A 16,186-nucleotide genomic window follows, 5' to 3' on the forward strand; every position below is an offset into this window, starting at 1 on the left:
ATTTTGCTAGAGGAAATTGGTTGTGTCACATATGTATATTATTATTAGTTGAAAGAAAACCAACTCTTGTTCCAGTTTCCATATTGCTGCTGAGAATCATTTTCCCTATTATTTTAACTCACAAACCAATTAAAGCTCTGTTAATGCAGTTCATATTTCAGCACATGAAATGTGGTGGGTAAGATTACCCATACATCTAGCAGAATAAGGCTAACCAGAGCCAGTAGTTGCAAGTTGAAGCTAGATGAATTCAGACGAGAAATAAGGCGCACATTTTTAACAGGGAGGGTAATTAATCATTGGATCAACTTACCTAGGGATGTGGGGATTCTCCATCACTTGAATTCTCTAAATGAAGACTGGACATCTTTCTAAACTATATGCTTTAGCTCAAAGAGAAGTTATGGGTGTGAAGCAGAAATTATTGGGTTACATAGATTTATTCTTTGGTTTGTGTTATGCAGGATCAGATGATATGGTCATAATGGTCCTTTAAAGCTTTAAAAATATATTAATTGAGAACCGCAAAAGAAGACCATCTGAGTACAATGCACTTAGATAAAGAGGCATGTGACAATTAAGGGATTAAAAACACACACACAACTGTGAAAATAGTGTTTTAAATAAAAATTAGATTCTGTAATATTTTCTAACTTCCACAATCACAGAGATCTGTGCAAATGGGTACACCTAATGTTCTACCAGATTCTGACTCTACTCCATATTTTGCATAATGTCATATTTCTTTTTACTAGGGATATGTACGCATAATTTCTTTAAATGCCAATGGACGTTATACCCATTGATCAGGGAGGTGAGATATTCTAGGTTTATTCAAATGCAGCATTTGGATTCTGGGAAGCTTCATTGGTTAGTAACTCTGCTATTTGCAAACCTCTTGTACTACAGCTTGAGTGTGGAGTAAGTGAAAATCAAAGCTCAGATGTAACTGGATGAAACTGTCAAAGTATTGCATCAAATGTACATGTAAACATAAAGTAATGGTACTGAAGAAAAGCAGGAGGCTTCTTCTTCTTATTGGCATGGTCTTTTGGATAATGCACAGGAACATGACTCAGGAGATCTGGGTTCTGTTCCTAGCTCTACGACTGATTTGTTTTGTAACTTGGATCAATGAATGTAGTCTGTGCCTCAGTTTCCCCTTCAATAAAATGGGGCTGATAGCACCTTCCAGAGAAATTTTGAATATTAATTGTATAGTTATGTGAAATTCTCTGATGGAAATCCCCGCTGTAAGTGTAAGGTTGTATTCAAATCTAATTTGAATTGCTTTCACAATGTCAGAAGCACCGAAGTTCCATTTTCAAAAAGTGACTTAGGCATTAAGAATCTAACTTTCCATGAGACTTAATTTCCTAAGTGCCCTACTGAAAAGAGGGTATAAGCTCCTCAGTTGCTTAAGTGCTTTTGAAAATTTTATCATCCATCTGAAAATGGATAATTTTTTCAAGAAAAATATGTAATGTATGTTTAAAAATAAAGTTAAAATGCTAAATATTTTGGCTAGCTCTGATTATAATGTGTGACAGGGTCGGGCCAGATGGCTACAGGAGAGTACTAGAAGATAGAAATATTAACCCCAGATTAAGCAGGTCCCTTTCCCCTGGGTAAAGTAACAGGGGCGTTCTAGAACAATCAGGAACGTGCTAAAATCAATTAAGACAGGCAGACTAATCAGGGCACCTGGTTTAAAAGGGACCTCACTTCAGTTAGTGAGGGGGGCGTGCAAAGAGTGGGAAGTGAGAGGGCATGCTGCTGGAGGACTGAGGAGTACAAACGCTATCTGGAATCAGGAGGAAGGTCCTGGGGCGAGGATAAAGAAGGTGCTGGCGGGAGACCATGGGGAAGTAGCCCAGGGAGTTGTAGCTGTCACACAACTGTTACAGGAGATGTTGTAGATAGCTGATATCCCCAGGGCCCTTGGCTGGAATCCAGATTAGAGGGCAGGCCAGGGTTCCCCACATCCCCCCAACTCCCTATTGGATACAGGAGGAGTTGACCTGGACTGTGAGTCCCACCAGAGTGGAAGGTCTCTGGCCTGTCCCCCGACCCGCTTGGTGGATCAGCAAAGACTGAGGGGATTGTTCTCCTCCCTTTCCCTATGCTGGCCAGTGATAAAGTTAGCTGAGTGAACGGCAGGTTTGTACCACTGACAAAAGGAGCCAAACTGAGGGCTGCCGTGAACCTCTGAGGTGAGCAAATCTGCCAGAAAGCGCAGGATCCACCAAGGCAGAGGAGGAACTTTGTCACAAATGGAAAACAACAAATACACAGTGTTCCAAGCTAAGACAGAACCTGAGAAAATAGAACTGGTTGAAATTTTCCAAGTTGCAAATTTTTCAACCAAAATGAGAAAACAAGTATATTTAATACATGTTATATAAGTAACTGTATGAAGTGCATTCCTGTGCACCCTGTGAGTAGGGCAGGAAGATGCTGGAATTTGGCTTTGGTTCAGATACGCCATTGTATGTTTGAATGCTTAGCTGAATCTGACCTGAACAATTTGAATCTGCAAAAACTCATCTTTTTAAAAATCTGGCTCCTTGGAGATTACATTTTTTCTTTTGATGTTTGAACTGCTTCTTGTTCAGGTCAGGACTCAGAAAAAACACAAAAATAGGTGGTAATGTATAATATTGTCACTTCTGTTCCTGGCCAAAACCTAGAAGTGCCTAGCAGAATTATTAGACCTTAGATAAGTTTTGTTATATTTCTTTTCAGAAATGAACTTCAAAGTTTTAAGTGGATTTCTAACTTTGTTGAAACTGATTCTCCCAACCCTACTTGCAAGACACAATGCCATCAGCAAAGGAAGAAGAGTAGCAGGTGCAATGTAACTGAATTTTCAGTGGTGGTGATGATTTGCCAAATATTTTTGAACATGTCTAGATATCAGTTGTCTTGATTAATTAATCTTCAAGCATATCTCTTCAATTAACTGTTATTCAAAGGACAACCAAAAAAAAATGAGGAGTACTTGTGGCATCTTAGAGACTAACAAATTTATTTGGGCATAAGCTTTTGTGGGCTAAAACCCACTTCATCAGATGCATGCCGTGGAAAATACAGTAGGAAGATATATATATATATATATATATATATATATACACACACATACACACACACAGAACATGAAAAAATGGGTGTTGCCATACCAACTGTAACGAGACCAAACCAATCAATTAAGGTGAGCTGTTATCAGCAGGAGAAAAAAAACGTTTGTAGTGATAATCAGGATGGCCCATTTCAAACAGTTGACAAGAAGGTGTGAGTAACAGTAGGGGGAAATAGCACGGGAAAATAGATTTTACTTTGTGTAATGACCCATCCACTCCCAGTCTTTATTCAAGCCTAATTTAATGGTGTTCGGTTTGCAAATTAATTCCAATTCTGCAGTTTCGCATTGGAGTCTGTTTTTGAATTTTTTTTGTTGGAGAATTGCGACTTTTAGGTCTGAAATTGAGTGACCAGGGAGGTTGAAGTGTTCTCCGACTGGTTTTTGAATGTTATAATTCTTGATGTCTGATTTGTGTCCATTTATTCTTTTGTGTAGAGACTGTCCGGTTGGCCAATGTACGTGGCAGAGGGGCATTGCTGGCACATGATGGCATATATCACATTGGTAGAAGTGCAGGTGAACGAGCCCCTGATGGTGTGGCTGATGTGATTAGGTCCTACGATGGTGTACCTTGAATAGATATGTGGACAGAGTTGGCAACAGGCTTTGTTGCAAGGATAGATTCCTGGGTTAGTGTTTTTGTTGTGTGGTGTGTGGTTGCTGGTGAGTATTTGCTTCAGGTTGGGGGGCTGTTTGTAAGCGAGGACTGGCCTGTCTAGTAAGTGAGTTCCTACTGTGAGCTACTATCTATGACAATTTGGGTTTGTTTGTTTTAAAAAGAGGAAGGTTAAATATACAATGAATTACTAGTCTCTGTACTATTTAAAGCTGTGATCCTGTAAACACTTAGGGGCAGAATTCAGAGCCAGATTTTCAAGGGACCAGATCCTCAAAAGCGCTCAGCACCCAAAATTCTGAGCTCTTTTGAAAGTCTGGCTGATGATGAAATTCAAGCATCGGAGTAGCCACTTTACAGTGAAACTGCTCAGATGCATAAAGTTAAACATGTTCATTAGTTTTTGCAAGGATCTCAATTACTTAAATGGAATGGAGGTGTTCTGAAAAGCACTTCAGTGTTCTAGATCTCAGGGTTCCAATTAAGTAAAATTCTCATGCTGAAACACAGAAATCGTAACTGGTAACATTTTTTGACAAGCCTGGTTTGCTTTCTTCTTGTGATAGGACGACTCCTTGTTAGGTGAACGAGATTTGGCTCAGTTGTCTGTTACAAACTTTACTGGCCTAACTGAGTAGGAATAGTGTCTCCATTGAAAATGCACAGTGGTGTATTTTAATGTTTTAATTTTTAATCAACAATCAATTCAGTACAGTATTAAAAGGTACATAAAGCAAACCTGTATTTGAATTGAATCATAGGAGTTAGTGATGGAAAAGTTCTACTAGTTCATGTCGTCTTCCCTCCTACTACTGGATAATTTATTTGGATCTCACCAAGAGGAGTTTCCCCCAACATTCCGGTTAAATTTAGACCACAGGCAGGGACCTTGCCTCCTTTTTGGTTTGTATAGTCTTACCTTCCTTAATTTATCTCTATTTTGTTACATCTTGTACCACCTTAAATAATTTTTTTCACTCCTCTTTGCATCTTTCTGATAGAAGTATATCTCTCCTAAGGTATGTTATACATATTTAACGCTTGTATTCCTGAAAATATTGAGTTGCAATGATGTGTGGACACAATGTTTGCATAGCCTTCAGTTAGAAGCAACAGTAGATTGAATGGGCCAAAAGTATATCTTTGACGGTATCTTTATTAAACAGTGCATGTTGCTGACAAAATCTCAGTGCTGAATATCAAATGGAAATTGTTTTGCAGAAAACGCTCTTTTAAAAAAAATTAGAAAAGGTTTCTTGCAATTACAAAAGTAGGAGACCGAAAGAGATGCATGGAAAATTTAGGAAGAATGCTCATGAATCTAGTTTATGAACTAGATACATGCTAAAAGGAAATATAGCAGACGGAAAATAATATTTTCCTTTCAAAGAAAAGAAGTTGGAGGGGGACTTTAACTCAGGAGTCACTGGTTTTTAGCTCCCTGCTACCCACCGGCTGCCAAAAATTTATTGTATGCTTTTTTTAAAAGATTACAGCTGGCTGCCTTCTTAATTGAACATTATTTTGGTAAGTTTTTGCCTGCTTTATTAATTTATTTAATGCAAATTACATGTAGCTAAATAACAGCCAACTGTAAAACCTGAGGATGTAATTCCATGCAGCAATGCTGCTGATGTAATCACGAGAGAGAATACTGTGGCTTGTGTAGTGTTTCCAAGTTACATCATAGGCCTTTAATTCACAGTGGGTTTGCCATCTTCCTTTTCCTTCTTTAAAATGGATCCTTCAGTAATCCTTCAGTAATGAGGAAATGTTAGCCCATTACTATTCTGGAGATGCTTTGGCAGCCTACTTCCCATTTCTGCTGGGGCGGAAATGCATCATCATGGAAAAATGTCCAGTAAAAGTGGGCCCAGTTTTGAGCAAAAAGGGCTTTGCACCAATAAAATGGATGGGGTGATATCTTTTATTGGCCCAACTTCTGCTGGTGAGAGAGACAAGCTTTTCGAGCTTATGCTGAGCTCTTCTTCGAGTCTAGGAAACTAATTCAGAGTGTCACAGCTAAATATAAGGTGGAACAGATTGTTTAGCATTCAAGGTCAAGAGGGCCGTTAACATCCCTTCAGTCACAGGGAGGAAAAGAAGGGGAGGGGAGCAGCTAGGGGGCAACAGTTGTAAGTGGGTTACAGATTGTTGTAATAAGCCATAAATTCAGTGTGTCTGTTCAGGCCAGATTTTTAGTGTCCAGCAAAGTTATGTATTTAAGCTCCCAGGCTCGTCTTTTGAAAGTGTTGTGTAGGTTTCCTATGAGGACTTATAGGTCAGATATAGAGTGATCGCTTTGTGAAAAGTGTTCACCCACAGGTGGTGTGGTGTTTTGTCTTTTATCATTTTCCTGTGTGAGTTCATTTGAGAGCATAGTGCTTTTCAGGTACTCAGATACCACAGAATATGCTGCGAGGAGAAAGTCCAGGATATACACCTGAACACATTCAAAACTGCCTTCACCAAACAAGGACACTCCACCACAAAAATAGATCACATCACATCATGGCATGGCTCACCGAAATACCTCAAGAGAACCTGCTTCAATACAGAAATAAAACCCCTTCTAACCACACACCCCTAGTTGTCACCTGCCCCTACAGGGAACCCTTAGTATCCAACAACTACAACCAGACGTGAAAGTAAGCCGGTACGCCCTGGTGCACCGTACCGGGGTGGATCAGCTTCCCCAGGCGCAATTTAAAGGGTCTGCGGCTCCCAGCAGCGGCTGGAGCCCCCGGCCCTTTAAATTGCTGCTGGAGCCCTGGGGTAGTGGCGGCAGGGCTGGGGCGGTGATTTAAAAGGCCCGGGGTGGTAGCGGTGGCTGAGCCCTGGGCCCTTTAAATCGTCCCCAGAGCCCCACCGCCACTTCCCCAAGGCTCTGGCACGCTCCGGGGATGATTTAAAGGGCCCAGGGCAGTAGTGGCGGTCGGAGTCCCGTCCCTGGAGCCCTGCTGCTGGAGCCATGGAGTAGCGGTGGTGGGGCTCCGGGGATGATTTAAAGGGCCCAGGGTTCTGGCCCTCGCTACTGCCCTGGGCCCTTTAAACTGCTGCCAGAGCCCCCGGCTGCTGCTGTTACCTGGGCGGGGGGAGGAGGGGAGAGGAGGGGGAAGGAGGCACTTACCGGTACAGGGTGGTCCGGGGCTGGCTCTGACCCCCCCCAGTCCAGCCCTGTACCGGTAAGTCCCTAGACTTACTTTTACCCCTGACTACAACCCATACTCAATGAGAACCCCATCCTGAAAGAAATATTTCCTGAGCCCCCTCTTCTGGCGTCCAAACAGCCCCCCAACCTCCCCAAGCTCATAGTCAGAAGCAAGCTCCCCACAGACCTGGTCAGGCCAAATCAAAGCTGTATCAATGATCAACACCCACCCCCACCTCCCATCACAACACACCTTTCAAGATCTAAGACTCCTACACATGCCTATCACAACATGTATTGTAGCTCATCCAGTGCACTAAATGCCCTAATAGCAACTATGTGGGTGAAACCAGACAATTACTACGCTCTCAAATGAATTCACACAGGGTGAATGAATCCAAATTAATGTAAATGTCTACAACCAGGGAGAGGAAATAAACAGTACAGAGGCACAATGGGTCAGTCGCACCCATTGCATTAGAGAGAGATTAAATTTCTCTAACCTTAATTGGTGTTATCAATCCTGAGTTTTTATATCTCTGAGACCTATATCTTTGTATGAGTTGTAATATTACTTAAGCACCTCCCTGGGGAACAGAACAGTGATAATAGAGGGCTCTTCAATCTACTGGTGAAAGATATAACAAGATCCAATGGTTGAAAGTTGAAGCTAGATAAATTCAGCCTAGAAATAAGGTGCAAATTTTCAACAGCGAGGGTAATTAATCATTGGAAGAATTTTATGAAAGGCTGGGGTAGATTTTTCCATTACTGAACATTTTAAAAACAAGATTGGATGTTATTCTGAAAAGATATGTTCCAGCTCAAACAGGAGTTAATTGAGGGAAATCCCATGACCTGTGTTATGTGGGAAAGTCAGACTGGTCCCTTCTGGCCTGATAATCTATGGATTTATTTAGTTGAGTGGAGTACCACTTACTTTAGGAAAGGTGTAGGGTGGATTGGTTGGTTTGTATGGGAAAGGAGGTGTCCACAAGAAAAATCACTACTTAAAAAGAAGTCCACACTAGGGAAAAGTTTGAAAGCCCCTGATGTACTTGCACGTTTTTCCTCTGGATAGAAATTGAGTGTTTGGACTGTGTGACTTGAAAGGGTGAGATTCATTTTACAGCAGTACCTCCTAATGTTTTTTCATCTAACTGTATTTATTTCCTCAATAAGATTTCACCATAAATGATGATATTCAGAGAAGAAAACAATTTGTGTGAGAATGGAAAAGCAGCTGGGAATTGCTGATGTGAATTTATCTGAAGTTTGACAAGAAATGCTCCATTAGGCTCTCTGCTGTGGCTATGGTCTTGTTTACAACTAAGCAATTTGGCTTCTAGGGGGAATTCTCATAGCTTGTACATAAATTATGGGTCAAATCCTCAACTGATAAACATTGAGGTAGTGCCATTGAACTCAGTAGAGCTATACCAATTTACACCAGCTCAGGATCTGGGTCGGCTCTTATATCTTCCTATGCACTTACTAAATGGAGCTTCCAATTCTTTAGAAATGCACCTCTTACGACAATGTCTACCCAGAGTTCATTCAGCTTTAACAGTTCTCCTGTTGTTTGTGTTCCTTTGCAGCTTCCTTTGGTCTCTACTTCCCTAGGAAAGATTATTCTGAGACTGTCTACATTGATCAACCAGCCGGTACGCCACTATTGCACATCCGTGCCTTGAGGGATTCACATGGGGAAGTGGCCCACTTTCAGCTGTGCCAGCATCTCTTTATCTATCGCGTTGGAGCCTATGAAAATCATTGGTTTCAAATCAAAGAAAAAACAGGGCTTCTCTACCTCAATAAGAGTCTGGATAGAGGAGACTTCGATATCCTGTGTAAGTCTGAGAGGAGTAGCTGCAGTTGCGATAATGTCCAGAGTTGAAGCTAAACACTTACATCTAATGGGATTTATCCAGCAGCATATGAATAGCAAGTCAATACTTAGGGGTCAGATTGGAAGAACTGTTTGTTTACTTTAAATGAATTTTGGGATTGAAAAGAATCCTCAGATAGACACAGTGGTATTAAAGCCAAAATGAACACTAAGGCTGAGAAGAAATTGCATTAGTTGTCAAATGGTGTTGTTTCATCAGGAAAGTTTCATCAGTTTAACTAAATCAATGTAATGAACCTAGTCTAGACCCCAAAGAAGACACACTTAAACCATTTTTAATCCTTGCAAGTTTATTCTTATTTAGTAATTTACCAACAAGTTATATCCATTTATGTGTTGGTTAAAATTTTATTTCTGCATCAGTTCAGATAGACTGATTTTAGTTAAATTGGTGCAACTTTTCTAATATAAGCAAAACCTTTAGTTACAAAGACCCAGCTATCTGGAGCACTTTTTTTATGGGGTAGTAAATGAACCTCTGCTGAAGGGGTTAAGTGATGCCTATTTATATTGCTTGGGATTGAAGTGAGGTGTTTTTTTTTGTAAGAACCGCATACCATTGAACCATAGAAATGAATTGTTTCCATTCTCCTCTTGCATTCAATAGACAGAACCTATATCTTGGTGGTTTTGATCCCCGAGGAAATTAGGTAGCATTAGATGAGGGAGGAGAAAGTGGTGTAAAGAAACATCCAGAAGTAAAGGCTGCTGAAAAGGCTTTCACTGTGGGGTAGTCAGATAGTCTGAAGCAATAGGAGAACCTATAAGAGCCATATTTTCCACCTTAGCCTGTAATTTTGGGTGGCTTGGTCCAACTTCAAACATGTAGGGCCTTATTTTCAGAGGTGCCAAACATCACGTATTGTCACTGAACTGGCCTTTACTTCTGGATCAGTTTCAGAGATCAGTAGGGTTCCACTGTGGGGTAGTGTGATAAGCTAAAGGAATAGGAGAACCTGTAAGAACCATGTTTTCCACATTAGCCTGTAATTTTGGGTGGCTTGGCCCAACTTCAAACATGTAGGGCCTTATTTTCAGAGGTGCCAAACATCGGGTATTGTCACTGAACTACTTGGTTCACTGTAGAATAATGGCTGATGGAAGGAAAATATTAAGAGGAATATTTGCTTGTTTCTTTGTCAACTGTTTCTTTGTTTCTGTTCTTGCAGTTGGAAGAAATTGGGTGTCATTACCAAAGGTGACATTTCATGTCTACCTTTCATCTCAGCCCTTCCAAGAGAAGGAATGTGAGACGCCCATTTCTGCCCTGGTGCATCTCTCCATCCTCAATGCCACTGTACCAGCTTGCAATGCTCTGACATCAAGGGAGCTTTGTTTCTCAGAAATGGATCTCTCCTTTCACATCAAGGAGAATAAACCACCTGGTACATTTCATCAGCTTCAGTTACCCCCAATATATCACCTGTGCCAGAATGTCAGCATTTCCTACAAATTACTAGCAGGTAAAACTGGAGGTAAACCATTCAGTCACAGTCATATTAATGAGATTTTTAATGGAGCAGATCTCTCTTCTGTTGGTTATTCTACTCTGCTTCCACACAAGTCCTGTAGACTTCCTCTTGTGCCCCTGATATAGCTCCTCCGCCTTCCTCCATATCTCTTCCTAGACTGATTTTCATAATACAGAGTGAAATTCTTCCCTCTACATGGATGCAACCCAAATGGCTTCATTGGGATCACACCAGTATGTCAAAGAGGAGAATAATCACACACCACTAATAGGAAAGGATTATTCCAGTTTATGCTCTGCATGTGTTGTTTCAGTTGATGGGCTGCCTTTTCGCTACAATGAGAACACCACAGGCGTGAGTGTTGTGCAGCGTTTGGATCGGGAAGAAAGAGAGAGGTACGAGCTGATCGCCAAGTGTACAGTGAGAGAGGGCTCCAAGGAGATGCAGGTCGAGGTGCCCTTCCTGGTCAATGTGTTAGATGAAGATGACTCTGCCCCCTTCCTTCCCAATGGCACTAGCACGACGGATGCTGTTGTGGAATTCAACAGAAAAGAGGTAGAGTTCTCTTCTGCTTGGACTCTGAGATGTTCAGTGGAAATGCTGTGGGTTAGGCATGTCTACATGGAAACTTCAGACCTTGTATGTTAGCTCTCAGCATCATATGCCCTAATTTACGATACAGTCCAGAGAGCTCTGACTGCCTAATAATAGTAATAATATGAGGAATGTGATGACCACCTCCACTGAGTGACTAATTATCTGAGTGGTCATTTGACAGATTTCCCTGTGTGTGTATATCTGCCTATATATTACATACAAAAAGCTATGTTAAAATATAATTTAGGTGGGAAAGTCAATCACTGAGAAGTTAAGAAATGCAAGATTTATAGCTGTCCATGCAACCATGATTCTTCTTTGTGCAAGTACACTGACTGAGGCCTGGGTTCTGTGGAAAACAATAGCGTGTGTAATTAAATACTGTACCATAATGCATGCACACAAAGAGGCATTGTGTCAAAGGCCTACTTCAAACAAAGAAGAGGTGAGAGCTTCTCAAATAAAAGGGTTTCAGGAATCTTTTGTTACGGAAGGTCTTAGGGAATCTAAATATTGGGATTGCTACCAGCTCCTCATATAATGTATATTTGTGAATATCAATTGATATTTCTTTTATTTATTTATTTACAATGGGATTTAAACAGGCACCTGTCTGCTGCCTTGGACATCTTTTGGTGTTACTTATAAAAAACACATACAAACAGAACAAAACCAGCAGCAACTTCCTGGAAAACTCCACCTCAAACGCTAACCAACTTTCCCCACCAACACTCCCATCCTACATAAACCTTCCTCAGATATCTAGGCAAAATTATGGTTCTTGCAGTGTCCACTGAAAGTCAACAATGCCAGAGTATTCAGGGCCAAGGGTAGGATCTTGTTCTGTAGCTGAAGGTTGCTCATTGACAACCCTTTACCACCTCCACCCCCTCTGTACTCCATGGCACCCCTCCTGCTACAGTGAATAGAGTCCAGCCTGAAAGTAGGCACATTTCTCGTATGGCTTTATAGGTGAAACCCAAGATACATATGTATAAAACTAGTAGAATAACATTCAGCTGGGACTTACTCTGGGAGAAGAAACGCTCATAAAAGCTTTAGTAGATGGTTGTTATGCTTGAGCCATTTCAATGTGCGTTCATCATAAGCCATGCATAAAATTCCAGCAAGTACTCAGTCACTTCCCTCCAGGGATTTCTGTGTAATAATATTTCTCTAATAGCTGTATTTCTTTCCCTTGGAAGTAAACTGGATTTTGCATATCTGGTCTGGAAAGAGAGTATACAATTTTGGATGTTTGCTGCCACCTACAGGCTTGACATATCAGTTCCACACACTGATGGGCATAACTAGTAGAGCTGCTTGAAAAATGGAATTCCCATCCCATGGAAACTTCTGCCTCTGAAATTTTGTTTCTTCTCAAATCAGGATGAAAAGCAGAAATCTCAGTATTTGTCATGCAGTGAAATATTTTTGACTTTAATATGATGTATAATATAGTTGAAATAAACCTTGACAAAATCAATTTATTCTCATGAAACATTTTGATTTAATTAATTCAGTGTTTTCCAGCAGAAAAATCTGTTGCCGGAAAACTTCCAAAATACCTCTGATAATTTGTATATTCAAACTTAAAAGGAGAAGGGATTTGTATGGGAATCTCAATGGCCAATGGAATTATAACTGTACAAAATGAGTTTGAGGCCTACTGCCAGGTAATCAGAAATCTAGTGTAGAGTCAATAAAGAGCAATCTAGTGGAATGAGCACAAGACTGGGAGCCTAGAACATCTGATTTCTGATCATCCTTCTGTTACTAACTCTCTGTGGGGCCTTAGTTATGTCATGCGGCCTCTATTTCTTCTTCCCTGACTTTTAAATGTGGATTTGTTGCTCACCTGCAACAAGAATATTGAGGATTATTTTTTTATTTTGATGAGTGAAAGCAAGGTATGATCCTATTACTTCTGCCTTCAAACGTCCAGTATTACATTTGAGCACAGCCACTTAATTAGTCTCTCCCGGGAGCTAAGGGAGAAAAATCTCTGCTATCCCAGCCATTCTCTGTAAATTGGGGATTAAATTTTTTTAAAAATCCCACAGCACATAACAGAGAGTGAACTGCATGTCTTAGGGAGTGGAGACTGCACTACATGGGACACATCCTCTTGTGTGTTCCAACCCTTCTTGCCATTCACACAGCTGAGAATTCAAGCCACCCTAAACTCTGTGAGGTTGAGTTGGTGCAGAACCAGCCAGAGAATGAGGATCAGTAGCTGGTTCCGTGAGGACTCCCCCCGCCCCTCCTCACCTTGCTGACCTGAGCCAATATTGGCAGTCCCATATTTTTCACTTGGCTTTTCATTCTGTGCATCACCTCATGTTTATTCAGTGATATACCAGAGTTGCAAAATTACCCCAAAGATCATCCTAGCTACAAAGTCTCTGGGGTCATTGAGACCACTAGTTGGGGATTGCTGGAATCAGATATGCTGTCTTTACATAGGTCTCAAAACTGACTGTTGCTACAGTAATTTTGCAATTCACTGGCTTTATGAAATGCTGTTACAGTGCTCATCTGTCACCAAATAGGTGGTAAGCGGTAGGATCATCAATCTTTGCCCTTTCTGTTAAAGACCTACAAAGACTTTGAATGGAAGTGGATTTGTACAGAATGTCAGGGAGCTTTATATGGACAGGACTTTGGTCTCCAGATTGTATCACTTATTCAGACAGTAAACCAGAAAGCAAATCTGGAAAAAAGATAGTGTGGCAGTCATTGATTTTTCCCCATATTGTCTATGATTTTCTTGTAGGGAACTGTCCTAGCCACACTGACTGTGTGTGATGCAGACACCACACCTATTTTCCCCATTGAAAGCAGCAGAAAGAAGTACACAGGCACCATCAGTACAACTGATCCGTGGATTAGCGAAACATTTCGGGTGGATCACATCTTCCACGAGATCTATTTCAGCCCCAATGGCAGCCAAGTGAGGGGAACACTGCATGAATACAGTAAGGTCTCTTCCTTCTAACAAAGAGTGAAATTGCTTTGCTTATAATTGCCCAAAATTGTATTTCACTTTTCTATGCATCTGGAAAATACCAAGCCGATGGAAAATGAGACAGAAAATCCCAGTATCAGAACAGATATTTGGGACTGAAAGAGGGGATTCTGATATTACAGTCTTTCCTCCTATGTATAACACAGTGACTGTATAGGAATCTGACAGTTGCATTATGTGTTGACTAGCCAAGAGAAGTTCTGATTGTATTGCATTTCAGAATGTGATTCTAAGCTAATGACTACAGCTGGATGGGAAACATTTTTCCTCTACCACACACATTTTTGAGATTTTTAAGATTTTCCAGTTTCACATTGGGGAGAAACGGAGGCATTTTGAAAAAAAATCATGAAAAAACAGAGAGAGGCCCATCCGCTTGCTCCAAAATAGCTAATAGCCAGATGGGGAGGGCACTCACTTGGGTCCCCCAGTATACATCTACCCAGCCAAAAAAAAAGCCAAAACCCACAACACAGTGGGTCAGCTGACTCAGGCTCACATTGCTGGGCTGAAAATAGCAGTGTAGATGTTCGGGCTTGGGCTGGAGCCAGGGTGCTGAAACCCAGGAAGGCTGGAGGGGCCCAGGCTCCAGCCTCAGCCTGAAAGTCTACACTATTTTTAGCTCTTCAGCTCAAGCCCATTGACCTGGGCTCTGAAAGTCACTGCTGCTGGTCTTTTTTTTTTGCTGCGTAGACATATCGCCACATCCCAGATCATAGTCCTAACCACCAGGCTGTTGGCTATTCTGTGGTGGGTATCTCTCATATTGACCAGAAGATATGTGAAACGTTCCTGTGAAAAATGTTGATTTTGATGAATCCACATTTTTCTAATAAGCACCGTTTCACCAAAACATTCCCAACCAGCTTTAGTTGTGACATATCTTTAGGCACTTTTTGTTGAATGGAATGGGAGAATATCTATATTTCTAGTTTTAATTCAACCTCTCCCTTTACCTAGTGTGACAAAGTTCCTGCTCTACCTTGGTGGGTCTTGCACTTATTGGCAGATTTGCTCACCTTGGAGCTTCACGGCAGCCTCAGCTTGGCCGTTTTTCTGAACCCACAGTCCAGGTCGACGACTCCTGTGTCTGACCAGGAGTTGGGAGGATTTGGGGGGAACCCGGGCCCGCCCTCTACTCCGGGTTCCAGCCCAGGGCCCTGTGGAATGCAGCTGTCTAGAGTGCCTCCTGGGACAGCTGTGCGACAGCTACAACTCCCTGGGCTACTTCCCCATGGCCTTCTCCCAACACCTTCTTTATCCTCACCATAGGACCTTCCTCCTGGTGTCTGATAATGCTTGTACACCTCAGTCCTCCAACAGTACACGTTCTCACTCTCAGCTCCTAGCACCTCTTGCTCCCAGCTCCTCTCACGCACACCACAAACTGAAGTGAGCTCCTTTTTAAAACCCAGGTGCCCTGATTAGCCTGCCTTAATTGATTCTAGCAGCTTCTTGATTGGCTGCAGGTGTTCTAATCAGCCTGTCTTACTTGTCTTCAGAAGGTTCCTGATTGTTCTGGAACATTCCCTGTTACCCTACCCGGGGAAAAGGGACCTATTTAGCCTGGGGCTAATATATCTGCCTTCTATTACTCTCCTATAGCCATCTGGCCTGACCCTGTCACACTAGTAGTATGCCATGAGCCTGTGCTTGAAGAATAGATTTGATATTTATAGTTGGGATTTTGTGCTGCCTAAAAATGCATCAACATGTGAAAAGCCAATCTTCTCTTTTGCAGAACTGATGCTGAATAAAAATATTTCAGTCACAGAGAACCGTTCCTTCCAGTTGGATGTTTTGGTGAATGACACAGAGTTTCATGGCCCTGAAAGATCTGTGATGCTCCACTTCAATGTCTCCATTCTTCCCGTCAGCATTCAGTTCTCTAATGTGACTTACCAGTTCGCGGTGAACAGAAATGCTGAACGTTTTGCACAGGTAAGGACTGTCTTAATTGCTTTTGATTTTGGCATTGTTGAAGATAAACCTTGTAAAAGTGAGACAGCTTGAAGGGAAATGTGTACATAAAAAAAACAAAAAAACAACCCTTCAGGATTTCAGAAAGGTCCACAAATACCAGATGACATTGCAAATCTGTTCTGACCCTGAGGCAATGTTACCTAGTAGTTAGAACCCTGGACTGGGTTTCAGGAAACTTAGGTTGTCATATTGATTCTGCTACTGGCCTGCAAGTCACTTTGCTTCTCTTTGCCTCATTTTCACCCGTGTATAAAATGATGTGTGTATTACAGAGCCTCATTTTGCAAG

At 41.5% G+C, this 16,186-nt stretch overlaps 1 protein-coding gene across 1 annotated transcript in view; it reads left to right on the plus strand.

Annotated features, from left to right (window-relative positions):
* Positions 1-16,186, plus strand: part of RET (ret proto-oncogene) — a 132,524-nt gene that overhangs the window by 70,264 nt on the left and 46,074 nt on the right. Inside the window, exons 2-6 of the mRNA XM_084635231.1 lie at positions 8,508-8,759; positions 9,988-10,281; positions 10,604-10,845; positions 13,664-13,865; positions 15,657-15,856. Of these exons, the coding sequence (XP_084491357.1) occupies positions 8,508-8,759; positions 9,988-10,281; positions 10,604-10,845; positions 13,664-13,865; positions 15,657-15,856 (1,190 nt within the window). The remainder of the gene's footprint in view (positions 1-8,507; positions 8,760-9,987; positions 10,282-10,603; positions 10,846-13,663; positions 13,866-15,656; positions 15,857-16,186) is intronic.

The sequence above is a fragment of the Lepidochelys olivacea genome (genome assembly GCF_965140295.1).
Source record: "Lepidochelys olivacea isolate rLepOli2 genome assembly, chromosome: 7".
NCBI classification, from domain to species: domain Eukaryota; kingdom Metazoa; phylum Chordata; order Testudines; family Cheloniidae; genus Lepidochelys; species Lepidochelys olivacea.